We start from the raw sequence: 23603 nt of genomic DNA, 5'->3' as shown, positions 1-23603 counted from the left end.
AGCCATGGGACTGAAGTCCATATGAAATAGTTGCTCTTGTGGAACCCGTATTCAGCCATAAATTGAATATATCCATGTCATACTGTTCAAAAAATTGTAAACACATGTTTATGACAAAACCAGTTTTCCAGCTTCTTTACTAGTCTCCATCTGGACCAAAGATCCTTTCCTTCTATTAGGACATAACCCCAAAGTAGCTTCTGAACTCAAGTCTGAAAATGTTGGATAAAATTCAGTCCTGTGCTAAAGACTGCACCAATCTTGCTTCCTGGGACAAAAGATACCATTTCTGTTCCATGCACAGAAACTAACAGAGGGTTAGTTAAATCTTGTTTCATCAGTGGCCACGAGAAAGGGTGATCTACCACACCTGAGATCAGAAGAGGACAGACAAGTAGCTAATGTAGAATCTAAGAATATACAACATGTTGGAATCCAGCTAGAGTAGACCAATTGGATCAGTGTCAAACAATGAGTCAATATACTATGCAGCTAAATCTGAATGCCAAGGTTCTACTGTAATCAGGGCAGATAAGATTAAGTCCCATATGCAATGGTTACACAACTATGACCGGAATATGTCCAATGCCAAGGACTAAATGTATGGCTGCTTTTGTAAAGAAACATACATATGTGTGCCACCCACAGGATTTCAGCCCATCTATTCTATAGGTGCAGTTGTAGTAATACTAAAGGATAAAATATTTGTCGTAAATTAATTCATTTTAATGTAAAACATATGATTTCAGGGCATTTGCATTCTGAACTTCTCTTCCTGTAGATGACGTGACTGTACAGCTTCTAATAAGAGGAAGATTGCCTTACTTTCAAGGTTTGTTGTCTCTTTTACAGAAACCCCAAATTACATTTGCTGTTGCTTCAACTAATCATCAGAAATCATCCCGTCTTTAAAGTGGAAGTGATGGGATTCATTTTAAAATCTTCTAAAATTAAATCAAAACAAATGAAAGAGAATTTTTAAAACTCATGATGGGGATTATCCTGATTAATTAATCTTTAATGAATTAAAAACAAGTAATTACAACAAAGTGCTTCTGAGTGAGTTGGGGAAAATAGTAAAATTACGACATGCCATTAATACGATATTTTAATACAAGGACAGGGGAAATATAAAGCAGAGAAAGTAATTAAAGTGGGATGTAGAGAGATAATGCAATTATAAAAACAATAACAGGAAATAGTTTTATGCTGTGGGAAATAAGGCAAATGACAAAATAATTGTGGATTGAGGGTTCATTTGAATTAATGCAAAACTTATGTTTTGTATACAAGGATCATCATAAAAAGAAAGATGCCAGGGGTTTTATTATATCTCCCTAGCTCTATCTCTCTATCCATCTATCAACATTTGAGTAGTAGGCGCCGCGGTGGTGCAAAGAGTTAAATCCTTGTGCCAGCTGAACTGCTGACCTGAAAGTTGGGTAGCTGATCTGAAAATTGCCAGTTTGAATCCGCGAGATGAGGTGAGCTCCCATCCATCAGCTTTAGCTTGCAGGGACATGAGAGAAGCCTCCCTGCAGGATGGTAACACATCCTGGCGTCCCCTGGGCAACGTCTCTGTAGACGGCCAATTCTCTCACACCGGAAGCAACTTGCAGTATGTTCTCAATCCTATAGATGCATTGTGCCAGACCGCCTTTGATTCAAAGAGATCTCCTATGGCTAGCAATAGTCTTCCAGGGAGGCAGTATTCTTTTAGTTTCAGACACCTATTCTGTACATGTCAATGGCAAAGGGAATGACGTAGAAAACTACAACTCCTATGATTCCATAGTATTGGAATATGATTGGAATATGTCCAATGACAAGGTCTAAAGTGGTTTCAAACTACATCAATTCTACAATGTAAAGGCACTTGTAAACTCTGGGACAAGACATGGAGGAATGGTCTGAAAATGTAGTGGCTACAAGAGACTAATATAGCCTTTTGGAAAATACTAATAGGCAGAATCCTGTTCAACTTTTAAAGTATTTGATTTTTTTCTTGCATGCACTTTTCTGGGTGACAAATCTATCTCTGTGTGTATACGCCATGGTAGCTCCTGCTATAATAAATATGTTGGTCTTAAAAGTGCCACAGGACTCCTTGTTTTCCTATTTGTGTGTTTTTTTAAAAAATTAATTAGCCACATAGAAACTTTAAAGAATCCCTGGTGTGTATCCCTTTTCTTTTAAAAAAAAAAAAACAACCCAAAGGAAACATAGATTTTAAAAATCACTACTCACTTTCTTCAAGGCACTCTTTTAGACTTTATTAAATACTTCCTTTGCAGTGAGAATCTCAATGTTTATCTTGCAAAAGCAAAGGGCAAAAGTAGCAGTTTCAAGCATTGCCCCCAGTTTGTGGTCTGTCTTTTCACAGGGCAAGATAAACACAGGAGCTAAAAAAAGAAGAAAAAAGTAGTTAGTTCCAAAATAAATCCAGGCACAACAATTTATGCACAATGCTTCCATTTATATTCTTTACGATGTCCTTTTCTGAGAAGTGACATTGTATTTAATAAAGCATTCTCATGATAGCTTAGATGTCTAGCCCCAAGACACCTAGGTGTCTGTATTTATTTCTTGGTGCTTTTGATATTTTATAATTTGAGCCATCCTAATGCCAACAATTTTAAGAAATCACATCAGGAGAGCCATGCTGAATTAGATCAAAGTGCTAGGATTCCAAAAGTTGGACTATAACATCCAACAGACCTAGTCAGCATAACCAATGAAAGCTGTGAACCGCACTCCTCCATTATTAGAATGTCACAATGATAGCATTGTGATGGCTTCATCCAAAAGAATCCTAGAATTCATTCTTAGATGACATTCTCTGAAATCCCTGACAGGGAACTCCAGTCCACATTCTGCTGAGCTACAGCACTAGATGTCTCTAGAGTAGAATTCTAAATACACCTGACAAACTACAAATTCGAACTCGTGCTAGTCAGTGTTGCATAATACTTGCTTTTTTATGGTTTTGGTTAAAATCGTTTTAAATCTTTAACTGCATTTTACCCACATTTTTTGATTTTGTATGTGGTTTTATCTTTATTTATTTATTTATTAGTGAGTCACTTTGATCCCCAGTTTTAGCTAAAGGATGGGGGATATAAATGAGCAACAACAACAGAAAAGGAGAAAATCAATGACCTCAGGTCAATTTGATGTGTGTTACAGTTAGCCTCCGGTGGCTCAGTGTGTTAAAGCGCTGAGCTGCTGAACTTGCAGACCGAAAAATCCCAGGTTCAAATCCAGGGAGTGGAATGAGCGCCCGCTATTAGCTCCAGCTTCTGCCAACCTAGCAGTTCGAAAACATGCAAATGTGAGTAGATCAATAGGTACCACTCCGTCGGGAAGGTAATGGCGTTCCATGCAGTCATGCTGGCCACATAACGTTGGAGGTGTCTATGGACAACGCTGGCTCTTCGGCTAAGAAATGGAGATGAGCACCAACCCCAAGAGTCGGACACGACTGGACTTAATGTCAGGGGAAACCTTTACCTTTACAGTTAGTCTCTCCCCCCCCCCCCCCACTCTTACCTTATATCACCTCAGGCTTGGTATACAGTGTTCCCTTACTACTTCGCGGTTCACTTTTTGTGGATTTGCTGTTTTGTGGTTTTTCAATAAACTCTAAAAGACTATTATAAATCATAAAAAATTACAATTTACAGCCTAAGGAAGGGAGGAAGGAGAAGCCAAAGGGAGAGAAAAGGAGCCCAAGCGGCAACAGGAGGAGAAGGAGATGATTTATCAACACACAATTGGTTGATAAAGACTTAAAATAGTGTATAACTACTAAAATAATCTATAAATATTAAATATTGTGTCCCTACTTCACGGATTTTCACTTATTGCGGGTGGTCCTAGAACCTAACCCCCGCAATAAGTGAGGGAACACTGTATATACATTTTACATTTTCTATTGAGTATGATCTGTGTGTGATCTTATACCAGTGGTTCCCAACCCGTGGGCCGCTCCCCACTGGTGGGCCGCGAGACCTAAAATAAGGTCCACGAGATATGTGGGGAAAATTGGGTTCCTGGGGTTATTTGAGGTGCTGATTTAGAAAATTTCATTGGATAGGCCACATCTACATTATTAAATATGGTTTTCTGTGGGCGAGCAGATGGAGACTACTGGATAGCATATGTTCTGTATCGGAAACTAGAACTGATGTGGTCTATTCAATGCAATTTTCTGAATCAGCAACTCAAATAACCAAACTGAATCTAAAGTTGACCAAAAACTGATTTGTAACCCGTTTGGTACTAATGTGAGAGTGGTTCCTGGTCAGTTGGTCCCTTGTCTTAAATGCACCTTCACAGCCTTTTCTTTTAAAGCCATGAAGTCATAGATGTGATAGGACGCCCTACAGTTGTGCACCATCAGGTCATTTTAGATTTATCAAAATCCTAAGGCAAACCTATCATGGAGATATCTTGCAAACATTTCCCTTTCTCTGAGTGAGAGTGTGACTTGCCTAAGATCACCCAGTGTGTTTCCACGTCCAAGTGGGGATTTGAACCCTTATCTCCAGAGTCAAAGGGCAATGCTCAGACCAATATCTCTCTTCATTTGATAAACTATGGCATACATATTTTCCCCTTGATTGGTGCATCAATAGTATTTCTTTTTTAATTGCTGAATTTTGTAATATGTTTGTGTTTGTACCTTTAAATCACTTATGGCCACACCTTGAATTTTATAGGGTGTTCTTAGGCAAGGAATACGCAGAAGTGGATTTCTCATTTTGGATCTACACTGCAGTTTCAGAATGCAGATTAATTGCATTGAACTGGATTATAGGTAAAGGGTAAAGGTTTCCCCTGACGTTAAGTCCAGTCGTGTCTGACTCTGGGGGTTGGTGCTCATCTCCATTTCTAAGCTGAAGAGCTGGTGTTGTCCGTAGACACCTCCAAGGTCATGTGGCCGGCATGACTGCATGGAATGCCATTACCTTCCCGCCGGAGCGGTACCTATTGATCTACTCACATTGGCATGTTTTCGAACTTCTAGGTTGGCAGAAGCTGGAGCTAACAGCGGGCGCTCACTCCACTCCCCTGATTTGAACCTGGGACCTTTCGGTCTGCAAGTTCAGCAGCTCAGCGCTTTAACATATTGAGCCACCGGAGGCTCCAAGGGTAACTGGATTATAGGCCAGTGTAAATTGAAATTCCTGTAATCCAGTTCAACGTAGTTCAGTCTGAATAATGAGTCTACACTGACATGTAATCCAGTTTGTTATATGGCAGTGTAGATTCCTGTAATCCAGTTCAATGCAGTTCAATCTGTCATATAATCCAGTTCATTATATGGCAGTGTAGACTCCTGTAATTTTGAATGCAGTCCAGTCTGCATATGAGTCTACACTGCCATATAATTCAGTTCATTATATGGCAGTGTAGACGAGGTCTCAGGCGGGAGCTACTGTCCTATAGTCCAGTTTCAGAATCACTGCATTGATCTGGATTATAGGGCAGTATAGACAGATATAATCCAGTTCAATGCAGTTAATCCACATTCTAAAACTGAATTATAGTGCAGTGTAGATCCAACCTCCGCCTCCAAAATATATCCTGCAGCACCTGGTGATCTCCCATCCAAGTACTGACCTTGTTTAGCTTCCAAGATCAGGCAGGATCTTGGTGCCTTTAGGATATTCATTCCTCCTTTTACTTTTGTTTTCCTGCTGGATTTGGGAGTAGCTGTTGTTTTCTTTGTTTTGCATAATGCATCCACAAGTAGAAAAGGGGATAATAATTTGCCTTTCAACTTCTGAGCTGCTTGCTGGGAGGAGGGATGTGAAGGGAGAGACTTTCTAGCTTTGGAGGGGCCGGAGGGAGGCGGGGCAGAGACCCCCAAAGTGGGCTGATCCTTGAGCTGTGTTGCAGGGCAGGCTCCCAGTTGGGTATATAGAGGTGGCAGAAGAAGGAAAAAAGAAAAGAGTGGGGACTCTTTTCTCCTCTCCCCGTTTCTTCTGCGTGGAAGTTTGGCATCATTTCACTGCAGGATGAATGAAATGAAAGTAGCCGTTTTGGGCAGCGAAGGGACTGGAAAATCCGGTAAGGCAAGTGTGGGTTTCTGGGACTGCATCTGCACTGCAGAATGAATGCACTTGGACACCACTTAAACCGAACTTTGTAGTTTGGCGAGGCACCAATCTTCTTTGGCAGAGAAGACTAAAGACCTTGTAAAACTACAATTGCTATATTTCCATAGCATTGAGCCATGGCAGTTTAAGTGGTGTCCAACTGCATTAATTCACCCATAGTGTGGAATAAAATTTGGAAAGTGACATTTGAAAAGAATTAGGTTTAGTTGTGGGGTTTAAAAAGCAATCTGGGCTTGTTTCTTTCCTTAACAGTTAACTTGTTGCCTCCATTGCATTCCTTTCTGTTACTATAAAAAAAGGAAGCATTGATAGGAAAATGCATAAAATTTGGGGGAAAAACCATAAAATAATATTTCCTTTTAAGACTAATGTTTAAAAGTGGCCAAAAGTTATACCATTCATGTAGCATTATTTTTACTTGTTTCAAATATGACTGTGCCTGAATTAATAAAACTATTAATTCACTATAGCTGTAACTATAGCTGTCTCAAGCCAACTCTGGGGTGCCTCTACACCGCAGAAATAATGCAGTTTGACACCATTTTAACTACCATAGTTCAATGCTATGTGATCATAGGATTAGTAGTTCGGTGAGACACCAGCACTATGCCACATTGAAGGTTAAAGCCCTTTAAAAACAACTCCCATGATTTCATAGCATTGAGCCGTGGCAGGTTAAGTCTCCCAGACTGTGGTGGAGACTCCTTCTTTGGAGGCTTTTAAGCAGAGGCTGTATGGACATCTGTCGGAGGTGATTTGAATGCGATTTCCTGCTTCTTGGCTGGGAGTTGGACTGGATGGCCCATGAGGTCTCTTCCAACTCTATTATTCTATGATTCTAAGTGGTGTCAAACTGCAATAATTCTACAGAGTAGATTCATCCTCAGAATTATGGTGATCCTATCACTTTTTTATCAATCTATTTAGATGGAGATTGACATTTCCTTCCTCTGGTGGTCTACAGCACTTGGTATTCCTGATGTTGTCTATTTCAGGCACTTGCTTCCAAGGACCTCATCCCTTGGGGAGGGGAAGCAGGGGAAATAATCTTCTTTATTGCAGAGTTTCGTTCTATTTCATTTATTAGGCAAACAGATAATATATTCACCCCATTACATGTGATGTACTTTTGTCCATTTCTACAGTAAACTTCCATGTTCTGAGCTATCACAGGGGCAAGTGTAGTCCCCACCCATACGTTTTCTTTCTTTTTTTAATTTAAAAGGGGGGATCCCTTTTAAATTGCAGAATTCCTGAAGAAATTATTTTTTAAAAAAATCAAGATAAAAGTTTCATTTAAAAGGATTAATTACAATTGAGGGAGTATTGAGACACCTTTCAAGATCCCCCACAGGAACGTACTCATTTTCACTTCACTTCAATCATCTAACACATGAGAATCTGACAGCTCCCATCCCATGTTTAAATAGGTACCTTTAGCCACTTCTGTGTGAATCGGGAGCTCTGATGACAATTGCTCCCAGACACCGAAAGCTCAGTTTCTACACACTTTAAAAACAGTGTAAAGATGGAATCCCATAGGGAACTGCCGGAAGTAGTCTTGTGTTATATAATGAGCTCCATGGAATTCCATCTTTAAACTGTTTTCAGAGTGTGTAGAAATGGAGAGAGGAGTCTGCATCTGACGAGGTCCCAAGATCAGACAGGATCTAGTGCCTTCAAAGTATCTAGTTATAGCATACTGGAGGCCATCCAGATCCTGAACTAGTGCCTGGCTGCTGTGTCAGACTGGATGAGGAAGAACGAATTGAAGTTGAATACAGACAAGACAGAGGTCCTCCTGGTCAGTCGCAAGGCCGAACAGGGTATAGGGTTACTGCCTGTGCTGGATGGGGTCACACTCCCTCTGAAGGCGCAGGTTCGCAGTTTGGGAGTCCTCCTGGATCCCCAGGTTTCGGCGGTAGCCAGGAGGGCCTTCGCACAACTCAAACTTGTGTGCCAACTCTGCCCATACCTTGGGAAGCCTGACTTGGCCACGGTGGTCCACGCTCTTGTTACATTTCATTTGGACTATTGCTACACACTCTACGTGGGGTTGCCTTTGAAGACTGTTCGGAAGCTGGAACTAGTCCAACATTCTGCAGCCAGGTTACTAACTAGAGTGCCATTCAGGGAGTATACAATTCCTCTGTTGAAGCAGCTCTACTGGCTGCCTGTTAGCTTCCGGGCACAATTCAAAGTGCTGGCTTTGGCCTAGAAAACCTTAAACGGTTCTGGTCCAACTTACCTCTCAGAACGTATCTTCCCCCTACGAGCTGTCCTGCAGATTAAGATCTTCGAGTGAGGCCCTGCTCTCAGTCCCACCACTGTCACAGGTGTGGTTGGTGGAGACGAGAGACAGGGCTTTTTTGGTGGTGGCTCCACAGCTGTGGAACTTCTTGCCAAGGGAGATTAGGGAAGCCCTCTCACCCATGTCTTTTAGAAAGCAGCTGAAGACCTGAATGTGGGACCAAGCTTTTGGCCCATCCTAAGATATGGGTTGATATGACCTGATGGATTCTTTGGATTAATATGAAGTTGAACTGGCTGTGACTTTGGCTTAGTTCTACTGCCCCTGTTGTAATGGTCACATTGTTTTATTGATTTAATTTAATGTTGGAGTAGGATACCGGCTTGTACTTGTATTTTACGTTTGATTTTACTACATTTGTATTATATGTGGCATCTAATTCTGCCATTGTGTAAGACTGCTCTGGGTCCCCTTGGGGGAGAAGAGCGGTATATAAAATAAATAAATAAATAAATAAATACTTGCCCATACCTCCCTTTAAAAGATTGTAGAATCACAGCGTCACTGGTGGCGCAGTGGGTTAAACCCTTGTGCAGCAGGACTGCTGACCTGAAAGTTGGGTTGCTGACCTGAAGGTTGGGTTGCTGACCTGAAGGTTGCTGGTTCAAATCTAAGGAGAGCATGGATGAGCTCCCTCTGACAGCTCCAGCTCCCCATGCGGGGACATGAGAGAAGCCTCCCACAAGCCTCCCACACGACTAATTTTTGGGGGTTGATTTGTCTGCCCATTTAATTAGAGAGTGTTCTGCCATGATTATTGATACCTTGCTGAGTACTTCTGCCACGAAGCTACAGAAGCCCTCTATTTCGGCCTAGAACTGTTTTATCTCCTTGTTTTTAACATGTGATGTATGTATTGATTGTATGACTGCTTTTCATGTTTGATTTTACAATGTGTAATTTGTCACTGTTTTTATTATTGCTGTGAGCCGCCCCGAGTCCCCTCGGGGAGATGGGGCGGGATATAAGAATAAATTTATTATTATTATTATTATTATTATGGATGATAAAAACATCAAAACATCTGGGCGTCCCCTGGGCAGCATTCTTGCAGACGGCCAAGTCTCTCACACCAGAAGTGACTTGCAGTTTTTCACTCCGGACACACACAAAAAAACACCATATAATTGAAAGGAATGGATTCTCTGCCAATGCAGGAATCTACTACGAAAGTTCCCTAAGAGGTAGGCATCCAATGTCTGTTTAAAACTATCCAAAGAAGAACAGACCATCACTTTTGGAGGCAGTCTATTTCATTTGTAGTTATCATTATTATTCCAAATCTAAGGCAGGATTCAGATACACATTTTGTACTTGGGTTATTGTCCAATCAACCTGCACCCTTTCTCTTGGGCCCTAGAATGAAACACATAGTCTGAAGAGCCAACCAGAAAGCATTGCACATGATTTCCAGAGGGTATTTATTTCTCATGTTGGACATGTGTTCTGTCATTGCAGCTCTTACTGTGCGATTCCTAACCAAACGTTTCATTGGAGAATATGCCTCTGACACTGGTAAGACTTCATTGCCTTTGGCCATTTGCTTCTGCTTAGTCCTTTTTTACATTTATACAGAAGATGACCTGTTAAGCAGCAAAACCATCAATATTAGCTTTGGTCAGACATTTCAAAATCTTCCATTCAAAATGGCCATATAGATGGAAATGTATCACTCCTTTCAAATCTATTCACAAATTCACATTTATCATGAATCCTTCAGAATAACCCATTAATCTCATATTAAAATACCTGATGGGATGCACCCATTTCAGATGCCCCATCAGCCTTCAGTTATTTGAATGTGCTGCAAGTCGTGGTAATGCCTTTTCCTCTCTTTTTCCCTCATAGAATGCATTTATACAAAGCATATGTGTCTGGATGGAAAACAAATTAATCTGGAAATATATGATCCATGTTCGCAAGTAAGTTGAGAAATATAGCTAAATGCAGATTCATTTCCAAAGCTTTGTAGGAAAATGTTGGGAATAAGGGCTTAGAAAAGTGACCTTTTTTGACTACAATTCCAGCAGGATGACCATTTTGGCTGAAGGATTCTGGAAGTTATCGATGAATTATGAGTAATTTTGGCAACTCATTTAGAGCCCAGTTAAGATATACACCACAGGTTTATTTCCTTCTAGATCCAAATCATGGCACTAATATGGTGTGTTAGAATTATAGGGTTGGGCATGGAATGGGAAAGCTAATTTTCAAAGGCCTGTAAAACTACAAAGGTCACCTGGGTCTGTGCTCCATCTTTCAGCTTAACCTACCTTGCAAAGTTGCCATCACGATAAAAATGGTGAAAGTGTGCATGCATCCTTGAGTTCCTTGGAGAAAGAGAGGGCTAGAAATACAATCTGTTCTGTGTCTTCAAACTGACTGTGACTTACGGTTGTCTTGGAAATATTTATTCAGAGGAGGGATGCTGTTGCCTTCTATCAGATTGACAAAGCTTAACTTGCCCAAGACTTCCATGGCTGAATGGGGATTTAAAATCTGGGTTTCCTGAGCCCTACTCCAACATTCAAACCACTCTGCCATGCTAGCAGTCTTAGAAATGACTACATATATAATAAGAAGTAAATAAAAGTGAGCATTTCAAAGCTGAACTGTCCAAACTATCTCATTTGAGAGAATGAACCATGAGTATTTGAAAGGAGAACGTGCTCTTAGAGCAATCTTAATAAAGTGTCTCATGCCAAGGATCCAGTACAATTTGTTGTTTTGCTTTTCAGCCTCGGCAAGGGAAGCTGTCCCTTACAGATGAGCTCCACTGGGCAGATGGCTTTGTCATTGTGTATGACATCAGTGATCAAACCTCTTTTGCTTTTGCAAAAGCATTGCTCTACAGAATACGAGAGTGCCACATGGGAGTTTGCAAAAAGTAAGTTGGCAAATGACTGTTTTAGTAGGCAGGAGAGATCACACTGTTCAGGTGAAAAATGGTGCTGGGTTCAGACCTGTTCGTAATTAAGAGTCACTAAAATCCAGCAGATTTGAATTAAGTCCAATTGATTTCAAGGATTAAGGTCATGCTGCACTGGCTGGTAAATCTGGGGCCAGTCTAAAGTAGAATTTCTCCAGCCTGGCTGCAGAGGTAGCCAGTAGCCACACACATCCTCCCAAACCTACTGCAGTGGAAGGTTGTGAGTCTCTGTTGGCCCTACTGAACCTCATCTTCCATGTCACCATAGCCACTCTCAATTGGCCACAGAGCTCCTGGCCATCATGGACACCCCATGCTAACATTAACAGAGGTGTCTACATGACCAGAAAGAAGCAGGGGGTGATAGCATCAATACACTGTATTCATAGCAGACGGGTCTGAATTGGACCAGATCCTGCTGTTCACATTGTCCCCAAAATTGCTGGATATTCTGGAATTTCTAACAAAGTTCAGAGCATTCCCCAACCTTTACAAAACAAAGCTGGATTAACCTGGTTTAACCCTTGCAACTCATTGGAAATGGAATAATGTCGTGAAGACAGCATGTAACCAACTAAGAGTCAGTCTGGGTTTGATTCAGCATTTGTACTCTGATTAGTACTAACCAACCAGACCGAGGCCAGTAATAGTAATAGGAGAGTTTTAAACTAAATAATGATACCTAGAATAGGATGAATCTACAAATAATGTTTACAAATGTTTCCTCTTCACTACTTTTTCCCAGAGCTTCAGAATCAACTATTGTATTGGTTGGAAACAAACAAGATCTATGCCATATGCGGGAAGTTGGATGGGATGAAGGACAAAAGTTGGCCCTGGATTACAAATGCCAATTCTGTGAACTATCTGCAGCAGAACATTGTCAGGAAGTAACAGCCATGTTCACAAGAATTCTAAAGAATGTCACTTCCAATTCCAAAGGGAAAGAAAAGAGGCGGCCGAGTGGTTCAAAATCAATGGTTAAACTGATCAACAACATGTTTGGGAAGAGGAGGAAGTCTGTTTAGCAAAATTCAGGTTGAGTCTGTGCAGAAAAAAGGAATAAGAAAAAAAGGAGTCCTCCTAATCCATATGGAGATCTTACCAATGTGTTTGCAGGCAGATGTGGGACTTAGGGCCCTTCCAGAAATATCAAAATCCCAAGAGAAATTAATATAAAATACAGGGCTTTGTCCTCACTCCAACCCGCAAACCCCGGCTTTCCCTCAAGGGTATGGGGACTGATGAGATTTTGTACTAATACCATGTTTCATCAGATAGTGGTCACACTTTTCTGCTTTTTGCATCACAAAAATAGGTGCAACTATTACCCAAAAGGGAAAAAATATTGCCTTTGCTTCTCTAGTTTCTATTGCTTTTTAAAAAAAGGCCCCTCACTTTTAGAGATCTAGACTTTAGCTTAAGGTCTGGATCTTTCGAGGTGTTTTTTAAACCTGGATTAAACCAAATAAATTCAGTTTACTCCAGGTTGAAACTGATTAGCCTGAGGCATCATCTGGACACCTCAGGCTAAGCCATTTTAAGTCCGAGTTTTAGGGCTATGTAGTAGGGCCCTGACTCTCCCTCTAACAAGTAGTGATGACATCAGGCAATATTAAAGTTTTGTCAGTATGCTGGTCTATGACCATAATAAAGGTTTTGGATTTTGATAAAGATTTTGATTTGAAAGTTTTGTCAGTCATTTTCACTCCAGATCCAGATGATAATTATCATTTGATGCTCAAACATGGCAGCTTTTATCCAGCCATTTCTTATGATAAAATCCCATTGAAATTGGGTTAAAATTAATCCCAGCTGATTCTAGTTGGATCAAAATCAGCATGGGTGAACAAGGCTGAAAAGGACACTTTATGATGTGACTAAATCATAGTGACTCTAAACCTTTACACCTAAATCTAATTATTAGTCTCAACTAGAACAGAGCCATTGTATCATTTTTGCACATTAACTTGATTCAGTAGGGGTACTGTAGTATGATCTTGGATTTAGGCCTTTGGATTTATTAGAGCTTTGAGTTTAATTTGTTTTCTGCATTTAATTTTATTTTACTCTATGTAGATTGTAAAATACTTGAGGCAGAGATTGTCTGTAATGAGCTATAATGTCCAATTCCATTTCACTTTTCTTGTACTTTATTATCAATAATTTATTTCCTTGTAATGTATTTTACTGTCTTTTACAAAGCTATGTGATTCTATGGTCAAGGAGTTATTGGCAATCCAGGCCAATACTATAGACCTAATGAGATACTCATAAGTAAATTCAAAGAACAAATGTAATGGTTTCCTCTTTAAGAAGGAGTTGTTTAGCATATTCTGAGAAGCAATAAAAAATAAATCCAGGCATGACATTGTTTTGAGTTTTCAGTGCTCCTCAGTAGCATTGTAAGTTTTCAAAGATATATACAGATCTGAACTGTTGTATACAATCCACAGTCCAAAATGTTGTATATTTCCAGAGAAATATATTGCAGACATTTGAAACTTTGCACTTTTCACCACTTGTCAAAATATGCAAAACTGCTCCAGTGAAACAAGTATTGGATGGACTATGTTGTCTATGTTTGTAGAAACATGCAATGTCTTTTTTAAACATGGCTCAGCAAAGAATATTTTCCTGTTACACAAACATGAATTGTGATCCAGAGTGTTCCAAATATACATGAAATGTTCCTTTTCATTCATTGGAAGTTATATAAATATGAAGCTTCCTTGGGGTGTATCAGACCTTTGCTTTAGATCAGCTTACCATCTTGTCTATGCTGATGAACAATAGTTTTCCAAGGTCTCACTTGGCAGGGATCATCCAAAATCTGAAACATCCTGAGAAAATGTCCACTTTGCATGCCATACATTTTACAGTTAAAGGCACACATTGGTGTTTTTTGACTTTCCTGAGAAACTCTAGGATCTTGGAGCTGATGTTAGAAGCAAGCCCTGGAATGCACAGAGAGTTTCCTGGTTCTGCATAACTCAAAGCATCAAGGCTGGCATTTCATGATAGTGTATATTTTAATCCAATAGATCATGTGGCATCAAATGAGCCACATTTAATTAAAATGACTGCTATTACCAGTCCATATCCTGTATCAGCTCTTCTGGCCCTATCCCTCTTGGAAAACTTGATGGAAATATCCACTTGCACTCCAGCTGCCAGTCGAATAGACAGTCTTCTATTCATGCAGTCGATGCCCAGTAAAGTTAGTTTGAGGGGGAGTTGGGATTGTAGCATTCATAGATCTGGGCTCATATTCATGATAACTATTTAGCTATTGGGATCCTATATTGCTTCAACATAGCATAAATATTCTCAAAAACACAGGTGTCTATAATCTACAGAGAAATGTAAAACAAGGAAAGTATGGTATATAGTATGTAAGTACTGTAGGTGATGTAATATTATCTTCTATATAAACAACTTTTAGTGGCACTTGTTATACAAGCTGCAAACGAAGGGAATTATGGTGTCGTATTTAACATTAATATAAACTGGGTTTGGCTAGAAACAGTGGTAGATCATAGCCCAGTCCCTATGGAATCTCTTACGTTTAGTAGTAGTATATATTGCAATGAATACTTTACTCAAGGTATCCACTATTTGTATTCTCATCCACTACATTAGTGTAGTTCTTTAACACAAAGAAATACATTTAGCAACACTTGCAAAGGTATTATGGAAAAACTATTCCTATTTATGGTTTAAGTGCCAATATTGTCAAAACCAAACAAAGTCTTATAGTTGACTTGATAACAATCAAAATTGCTGTCTCAGTATTGAATCGAGTCAAATAAACAGTTCTTAACATGCAGATGTACAATAAGGCAACCCGTCACATAAGCCTTAACATAAAGCTGTTGTAGTCTCTAGTTTGATATCAATCTTGTCAAATTGAGTAAATGAAAAATAAGCAGAATCTACTGCCCTCTTGATAGTGTTCTCAAGTGTTGCTGGAGCGTGGAAAAAGATAGTTCAGTAATTAATATAACATCTGTATAAGTTCTTAGAGTAGCTTCTGGATACCAGTCATCTAACAATATCTTTTAGGTTAGATGAATAGGTCGTTGTTTTTAGGTGTTGATACCAATCCGTTGTAGGGTATCTGGGATGGCCAAGTGATTGTCCAGGGCCTTCTGAGGTGGACTCCGAGGTGGATCATAGAGGGAGATATGTTCAGACAAGCTAGCTGGGCCAGAACTGTTTAGGGCTTTATAGGCTAAGGCCAGCACTTTGAATTGTGCTTGGTAGCAGACTGGTAGCCAGTGGAGCTGATGTAACAGGGGTGGTATGCTCCCTGTATGCTGCTCCAGTGAGCAATCTGACTGCCGCCCATTGGGCTAATTGAAGCTTCTGAACAGTCTTCAAAGACAACCCTACACAGAGCGCATTGCAGTAATCTATTCGGGATATAACCAAAGTATGGACCACTGTGGCCAAATCAGACTTCCCAAGGTATGGGTGCAACTGGCACACAAGTTTTAGTTGTGCAAAAGCTCCTCTCGCCACTGCTGATACCTGGGGTTCCAGGCTCAACGATGAATTTCCAGTCGGCATGACTTGTGTGGGTGTGCAACCTGCCCCTTGAGATGAATCTGAGCTTTCCGCTGGCCCATCTTCCAGTATACCTAAGGGGTCCTTCTGGGGCCAGGTAGGAATCTTCCTCCCCACCCATATTCTAGGGTTTTTTTTTTGCCTATCCTATATTGCCCCTGGTGGCACAGTGTGTTAAAGCGCTGAGCTACTGAACTTGTGCACCAAAAGGTCCCAGGTTCATATCCCAGAAGCAGAATGAGCGCCCGCTGTTAGCCCCAGCTCCTGCCAACCTAGCAGTTTGAAAACATGCAAATGTGAGTAGATCAATAGGTACCGCTCTGGCGGGAAGGTAACAGCACTGCATGCAGTCATGCCAGCCACATGACCTTGGCTGGCATGGACAACGCCGGCTCTTCGGCTTAGAAATGGAGATGAGCACCAACCCACAGAGTTGGTCACGACTAGAGTTAACGTCAGGGGAAACCTTTACCTTTACTATATTGTTGTCTTGGGGCAGATCAGGTTTGTGGGTCTCTTAAACAGGCCACCATGCAGAAAACAGGAATAGATAGACATTTGGTATACATTTAAAGCAGCCCTTAGATGGAATGGAAACCTTCATCTCTGGTCTAAATCAGCGTAACTAAAGTGAAAGGATGCTGGCCATTGACTCTGCCATGCCTTTTACCAGCCTTGGTAATTCAATTTTGAAGAAAAATGAAATATATACTGTGACCTTATCTTTCTCCCAATTTAGGCAAATTTTGCCAGTGGTAGAGCTGAGAATTAAACTTGAAAGAAAATTCAGGAACCAATCTGGTGTCATGGCCTCTTAAGCATTGATCTTTAAAGGGATAGAAGACAAAAGATGACACGTGCTAATGCAATTTAGAAAGATTAGTATAATTTCAATATAAATTATTCCTGTAGACTCAAGAATCTTCACCGCAGGGAAACTGCATTGGCCCACTCCTTGCTCACCTTCCTTCAACAGACAAAGTTTGTTTTAAAATCCACACATATATTTGAAAACATATATTTAAAGAGGATGATCTACTGCTTTTAACTGTACCATTTAAAGTGTTTCATTATGAACTATATTTTTAAACTTTTATTTTAAATTTTTTTTAGCTACACTGTAATATTTTTTAGTTTGCAAATTCTTGAGTTTTGGTTTTGAGAAGGGGAAAAGAGTATAAATAAAGATGAAGATAACAACAACAATACAAACAGTTTTGGAGAAGTCTGTAACTAACTGACCTATGGCTTTATTGGATTTGCTGTCCAAGTGACATTCTTTTCTCTTTCTACCTCTCTTTGATGGAGAAGCTTTCAAATATTGGCTTTCCCCCCAAAAGCTCCTCAAATGGAGTCATGGCTACACTAAAGGTTCTATATTAGGACAAGGATATTGTCATTTGTCTCAAGTGATGAAGCATCATTGGCTAACCCCTGATGGAGAACAAAATCTGGCCTTCTCAAGTGAGCCAATGATTCATTGCCAACAATTCAATTGGAAGGTGTCTTACATGCAGAGACATGTGCTAAATACTTCACAGAACCTTCATGCATCCAAGCCAATTCTATACAAATGCACACACACATACAGTGTCACAGTGACAGGTATTTTGTTAGGAACATCCGGCTGACAGATAAATGCATATTGACATCTTCTTTCAAGCCACTAGGAGAAATCTGCATTGGAGTGTGTACAAAATTATTCATATCTTTTCTTTGAAGGGCTTTAAGGATATTATAGTAGTTCTGCTTTGCAGAGAAGGAAACCTTTTAAAGATAATGTGATTTCTTCTACTTTGGGTTGAAGAGAATATTCATTCTTTATTGCTTCCACCAGCACCCTCTTGTGGCCTGTTGTTAACAAAGGTATGGAAATAAAACCTATTCACATTGGATGGGTAATATCAAAAACACAAGCAGGATCTGACAAAAATAATGTCTTGGGTTTTCAGCAAATGATCCCAGGTCTAAACTTGGCCACCTCTCTGAAATCATGTCAATGAGATTTAGTAGGATTTGCATGAGGAGCTCTGATCAAGCTACACAGTGGCTTACTGCAAGAGATGTAACACCAGAGTGTCAAGTCATGTTAATGTCTATGTGTTGAATCAGTTTTAAAAACCACAAAGAAATGAGAAACCGTGTGTTGAGGTTGAGCTTGCATGATGAAAGGAGCAATATATAAAAGGGCAACTGTTGTAATCCCCTTACTGACCTCATATACAACATAGTAAAGAGACCCTTTGAACTCGACTCCAGGAATCACTCATCAGGAGCAATCTTGTCTCAGTGGGTGAGAGAAGCAGACACCAGCAATGGACCATGGAATGAGCCACAGGGCATTTGGGATCCTGATTAATTCCAAATTTGAAGCTCTAGAGATCACCAGTCCTCCATTTGGAGTCCAGAGGGGTTAAAGTTAAGTACTATTGCATTGCCTATGGGTTCAGAACCTAACTAGTGTTTTCTTAGCTCAATGCTGAAAAATCTGGCAACAGTAAAAGGATTTTGAACACTACCCATTTGCACAAATCTGGTAGCAACAACAGGCAATGTTTACCATGGACTCTGCAGAAATCCCCCCCCCCCCCCCGAGAAAAAAAATAACCTGTTTAGCAAGCCTTACAAATGCTGATTTATTATCAGCAAATGTTAGATTTTTTATACCTATTTATATACCTGGGGTCATGTAAAAAATTATCAGGTGGAAAGTAGTCGCCTGATCCTAGAGCACACAGAAATGAGTGCTGCAAAGTATGGTGCTGTTTGAAACTTTAGGAAAAAGACTGTCTTCTTGGCTTTAAGATGGGACTGCGCTTTTCCCCTGCTGTGGTTGTGATATAATCCACAGTGAAACATAGATTTCGACTGAAGCATTTTGAACCAGGTAAATCATATATGCATAATTCTTAACAGTTATGATTTGGTAGGGACAATTCCAATTAATCCTCTGCCATCCCACCTTTTCAGATGCTTTGAAAATGTCCAAGACTGAATAATGCAGAGAACTCATCAAGACAGGACTGGTGCTCATGCATTTGCAAAACCTGGAACACAGCTCACTGGATGGTGACCAAACACTTCCTTCTGGATAGGAAACCACAGCATTGCCATAGGAATACCTGCTTTTATCCCCTTTTTCTCCATTTACTGTGCCCTGCCCTGGTCTAGAGCTGATTCTAAATGGACATGCCAATGCCCAACAGGGCTGGTCATGCTGATGCAGATCAGTGCATCCCACCAGACTTGGCAAGAAAAAATATCTGGGTTCAGATCGATTCTCAATGAAGTGGATCTTTGTGGCCACCATCCCAACCGCCAACCTGGGGTGTGTGTGTAGGTACTCCACAGCAAACTGGTTCTCTTTAATTCACTTCCTAACTCAGTTTATGTGCCTGTGTAGAACTGCCTTCAGTCACTTAAGAAGAGGGAGTTGTATTTGTTTTCTTTACAATAGACTTCGGCAAAAGCAAACAGCTTCAGCCTAGTGTGCATATTTCCCTTCGTTAATACATTTTGCAATCTTGACCAACCTCTGATGTTGCTCAGCCAAGAGCCCTAGTTTTCATTCATGAATGTTTCCATATGTTCAAACAATCCAATTGCTGCAGGACAACAGTTTACTGTGATAAAGCCCAGGTTCTTAATGGAAAGAAGAACTAATGGCAGTCCCCCTGTCCATTTTATTATTTGCCAGAACAGTTCTAGTATGCATGATTTGAAACTCAAAAAGCCCTCTTAGGCTTTTCCCCTTATTCACTGAGAATTCCAGTTTCCTTTCTAGCCCCGGTGGCGAAGTGAGCTGCTGAACTTGCAGACCGAAAGGTCCCAGGTTCAAACCCTGGGAGCAGCGTGAGCGGCCGCTGTTAGCTCCAGCTTCTGCCAGCCTAGCAGTTCGAAAACATGCCAATGTGAGTAGATCAATAGGTACCGCTCCGGCGGGAAGGTAATGGCGCTCCATGCAGCCATGCTGGCCACATGACCTTGGAGGTGTCTACGGACAACTCCAGCTCTTCAGCTTAGAAATGGAGATGAGCACCAACCCCCAGAGTCAGACATGACTGGACTTAACGTCAGGGGAAACCTTTACCTTACCTACCTTCTAGCTCCACATTTTATTGATTTGGGTGTCTACACCCATCGTTGCTCTGGATTTTGGATTGTTGAAAGCAGAAGAAAATTGCTATTCAGTGTCAGGTAACAAAATGTTTTGAACAGAATCTTCCCCTCCGTGCAATCACCTTGATCTTCCCATGCTTCCCATGTGTCATTTAATGCTGCCTTTCAAGCACCCCTGAGGCCAAAGTCCACCTTTTCATCTATAGCAGGGGTCCCCAAACTAAGGCCCGGGAGCCGGATGCGGCCCATCGAAGCCATTTATCCGGCCCCCATGGCACAAGGGCAGAAGCGGGTTGGGCTAGATGGCTCAAGGGGTCTCTTCCAAACATCATAATCATTATTATTATTATTATTATTATTATTATTATTATTATTATTATTATTAACATTGAGGCTGGGAGGCCATCTGTCAGGGGTGCTTTGCTTGTTCTTTTTATGCACAAAGGCAGAAGGGGGGTTGGACTCCATGGCTCAAGGGTCTATTATTATTATTATTATTATTATTATTATTATTATTAACATTGAGACCGGGAGGCCATCTGTCAGGGGTGCTTTGCTTGTTCTTTTTATGCACAAAGGCAGAAGGGGGGTTGGACTCAATGGCTCAAGGGTCTATTATTATTATTATTATTATTATTATTATTATTATTAACATTGAGGCTGGGAGGCCATCTGTCAGGTGTGCTTTGCTTGTTCTTTTTATGCACAAAGGCAGAAGGGGGGTTGGACTCAATGGCTCAAGGGTCTATTATTATTATTATTATTATTATTATTATTATTATTATTATTAACATTGAGACTGGGAGGCCATCTGTCAGGGGTGCTTTGTTTGTTCTTTTTATGCACAAAGGCAGAAGGGGATTGGACTGAATGGCCCAAAGAGTCTCTTCCAACCCTCTTTATTATTATTATTATTATTATTATTAATAATAATAATAATAATAATAATAATAATAATAATTGCTCGGTGGCCAACTATAGTCCGGCCCTCCAATGGTCCAAAGGATCGTGAACTGGCCCCCCGTTTAAAAAGTTTGGAGACCCCTGATCTATAGTATTGGAGTTGTTCTTGCCACCAGATGTTTGTCTCCCTTGACTGCAGGATCTATGTAACATCCTGGGCTTCAGCCATCTTGTATTCTGAGCTTAGCACCACTTTCCTGGAATATAACTTCATGTTTTGCATGGTGAATATCCTTCTTTCAAGGTTGCCTCGCACTGCAGTAAATTGAAAGCACCGTCTGGATACAGATTACCATTTGCTTTAATACATTTACATGGCAATCAAAGCAGAGCAAGGCAGGCCTTCTGCTGCCTGCCTAATGTTCTCCTTTGCAAAGTCCGATTATCATGTGGGAATGTTGAAGGAACTGGTTAGTCGCCTTTCTGTAGAAATCAAAGCTGGTTTTTAATTTATTTTTTTAACATGAGGATTTCCCCCCTAAGGTGCCTTAAAAAACTCCACCAAAATCAGTGTATTCATCATCTATATACCTAAACACAAAAAGGAATCCAGATAAAATGTAAGTGGCTTAAATTGCCCTTATTACTGCCTGTACCTTTGAAATGCAAACCTACTGTTCACAGCATTCATCACTCACTTTTCCCTCAGTGGCTGATTAATGTTAATAATACAGAGATTGAGTAAGAGAATTGCCCCTGCTGAGGAGAACAAGTACTAAGTTGCTTAAAGAATATATCCTTTCCTACCTAGCAGGAACTCTTTGTTTACTTGCTTATCAATTAAATGCACATCCCATCTTTCTAAACACAATGGCTTCCTCTTCCCACATTTGTGTGTGTGAGTGTATCCATCCTTTTATGGCCAGCATGGAAGCCTGGAATTCTAGGGGCATCTACATAGTAGAAAGAATGCAAATGGATATCACTTTTAAATGCCCTGGCTCAATGCTGTAGAAGCATGAGATCTGCAGATTTACAAAGTCTTGAGCCTTCTCTGTCAAATGTGTTGGTGCCTCACGAAACTACATCTCCCAGGATTCCATAGCATTGAGTCATAGTGGTTGGAGTGGTATCAAACTGCATTGATTCTACAATGTAGAGCCATCTCTAGTCCCTCAAAAGTAAACACTGCATGCATTTAACAATAGCTCAAACCAGTGGTTCTCAACCTGGGGTCTCCAGATATTTTTGGCCTACAGCTCCCAGAAATCCCAGCCAATTTACCACCTGTTAGAATTTCTGGGAGTTGAAAGCCAAAAACATCTGGGGAGGCCAGGTTGAGAACCACTGGCTTAAACCATCCCCAAGTGCCTAACTATACTCTCTCCCCAGTCTATATGTCTGCTACCAAAACCATTTGCAGGACAAAACGGGTGGTAAAGGGAAGCATTACATGGCCCTTCTTTCCCGCCAGCTGATTCTCCCTTTTAAGAACCCCCTGCTTCTTGCATTCCCTTTATCTCTTCAAATCAGGTTCAGGAATACTCATTTGCCAAGATAAAGTCTAGTTCCGCCCTTTAGCTCTATTAGAAGAGAAGCCCTGCTGAGTTACAGTGGCTCTATGGGAAAGTAATAAGCGAGAGTTGTGATCTTAGCATGCACACATAAATCCACCAGACATCTAAACAGATTGATAAGTCAAGTGTTCCCGGGTCAACTGTTACCAGAATGGAGTGCTTATTTGTCTCAAATTAGAAATGAGATGCTGGGTGACAGATAATAGAGATGAGAGGCATAAGAAGGGAGGGAACGTTCCCCCTCTTCTTCTCTTTATCAAACTCACTTGATTTAATGCAAGGCATGCACAGTTAATGATGGGTTTGAGTGATACCTGTATGTTTTATAGGTGTATAAATTGGTTGTAGTAAAATCTTATACATCCTATATCACCAGGTATTGTTTCATCCTATTACAGGCGATATCTATCCCGAGTTGACTGGATTGTATTAATCTGATCCTCGTTTAATGATGCCTTAACATTTTTATGGGAGAATTTAATGTTTGCAATATCCATGTTCCTTATTTGAAAGTGTGACTTATAGATTCTCATCTTCCTTAAATTATGAAATCCTTCAGCTAATAAAGGAAAATGATTATGCTTTTCAAAAAAAGAGAGAGAAAAGGTAAAGTCATTTAACAAGCCATATAGCTGTCTGTTGTAGGGCTTTGCATAATAATTGTAATTTAGCTATTAGGAATACTAAAGGCAGTTTATCCATCATCGCTTCCAATTGTGAAGAGGAAAAAGAAAAACTTCAGCACTTAAAGAAGACACTGTTTTCAAAGCATAGTAGAAAGGAGACCTTGACCCTAAATCAACAATATATTTACCACTGTTGCCATTAATGACACTAGTTCTCCATGAATAGACAATTATTGATGGTGTGGTATTAATTTATATTCTTTGCAGCATCCAGTTTTAAATTTTCACATTTTTCTGGGAATCCATAACAGAAGAACCAATATGATTCCAATACACGTCACACTGGTAACATCATGTATAGAAGATAGAGCTGATTTTAGGGAGCTGAGAGGATATTGATTGTGCAAAGTTGGCAGGTGGTAAAGCCCAATCTCAGCTAAGATA

At 40.3% G+C, this 23603-nt stretch overlaps 1 protein-coding gene and 1 long non-coding RNA gene across 2 annotated transcripts in view; one reads left to right on the top strand and one right to left on the bottom strand.

Annotated features, from left to right (window-relative positions):
* Positions 1-752: 752 nt before the first annotated feature.
* Positions 753-23603, bottom strand: part of LOC134299660 (uncharacterized) — a 136768-nt gene continuing 113917 nt past the window's right edge. The window contains exons 3-4 of the long non-coding RNA XR_010006917.1: positions 2248-2402; positions 753-944 (exon numbers count right to left, since the gene is read on the bottom strand). This is a non-coding gene — a long non-coding RNA (uncharacterized LOC134299660). The remainder of the gene's footprint in view (positions 945-2247; positions 2403-23603) is intronic.
* rergl (RERG like) lies at positions 5827-14096 on the top strand. The gene is made up of 5 exons (XM_003220781.4): positions 5827-6075; positions 9895-9951; positions 10285-10358; positions 11175-11323; positions 12111-14096. The coding sequence occupies exons 1-5, from the start codon at positions 6024-6026 to the stop codon at positions 12391-12393; spliced, it is 615 nt and encodes a 204-aa protein (XP_003220829.1). The 5' UTR covers positions 5827-6023; the 3' UTR covers positions 12394-14096.

This window comes from Anolis carolinensis, chromosome 5, assembly GCF_035594765.1.
Source record: "Anolis carolinensis isolate JA03-04 chromosome 5, rAnoCar3.1.pri, whole genome shotgun sequence".
NCBI classification, from domain to species: domain Eukaryota; kingdom Metazoa; phylum Chordata; class Lepidosauria; order Squamata; family Dactyloidae; genus Anolis; species Anolis carolinensis.
The sequence above is the reverse complement of the archived record's forward strand: the minus strand, read 5'-3'. Positions and strand labels throughout refer to the sequence as shown.

What these genes read in the sequence shown, in the direction of transcription:
- rergl (XM_003220781.4), top strand. Translation starts at nt 6,024, where the DNA reads ATGAATGAAATGAAAGTAGCCGTTTTGGGCAGCGAAGGGACTGGAAAA. An exon ending in AGAATATGCCTCTGACACTG is followed by an intron (nt 9,952 to 10,284) that starts GTAAGACTTCAT and finishes TTTCCCTCATAG; the next exon opens with AATGCATTTATACAAAGCAT. An exon ending in CACATGGGAGTTTGCAAAAA is followed by an intron (nt 11,324 to 12,110) that starts GTAAGTTGGCAA and finishes ACTTTTTCCCAG; the next exon opens with AGCTTCAGAATCAACTATTG.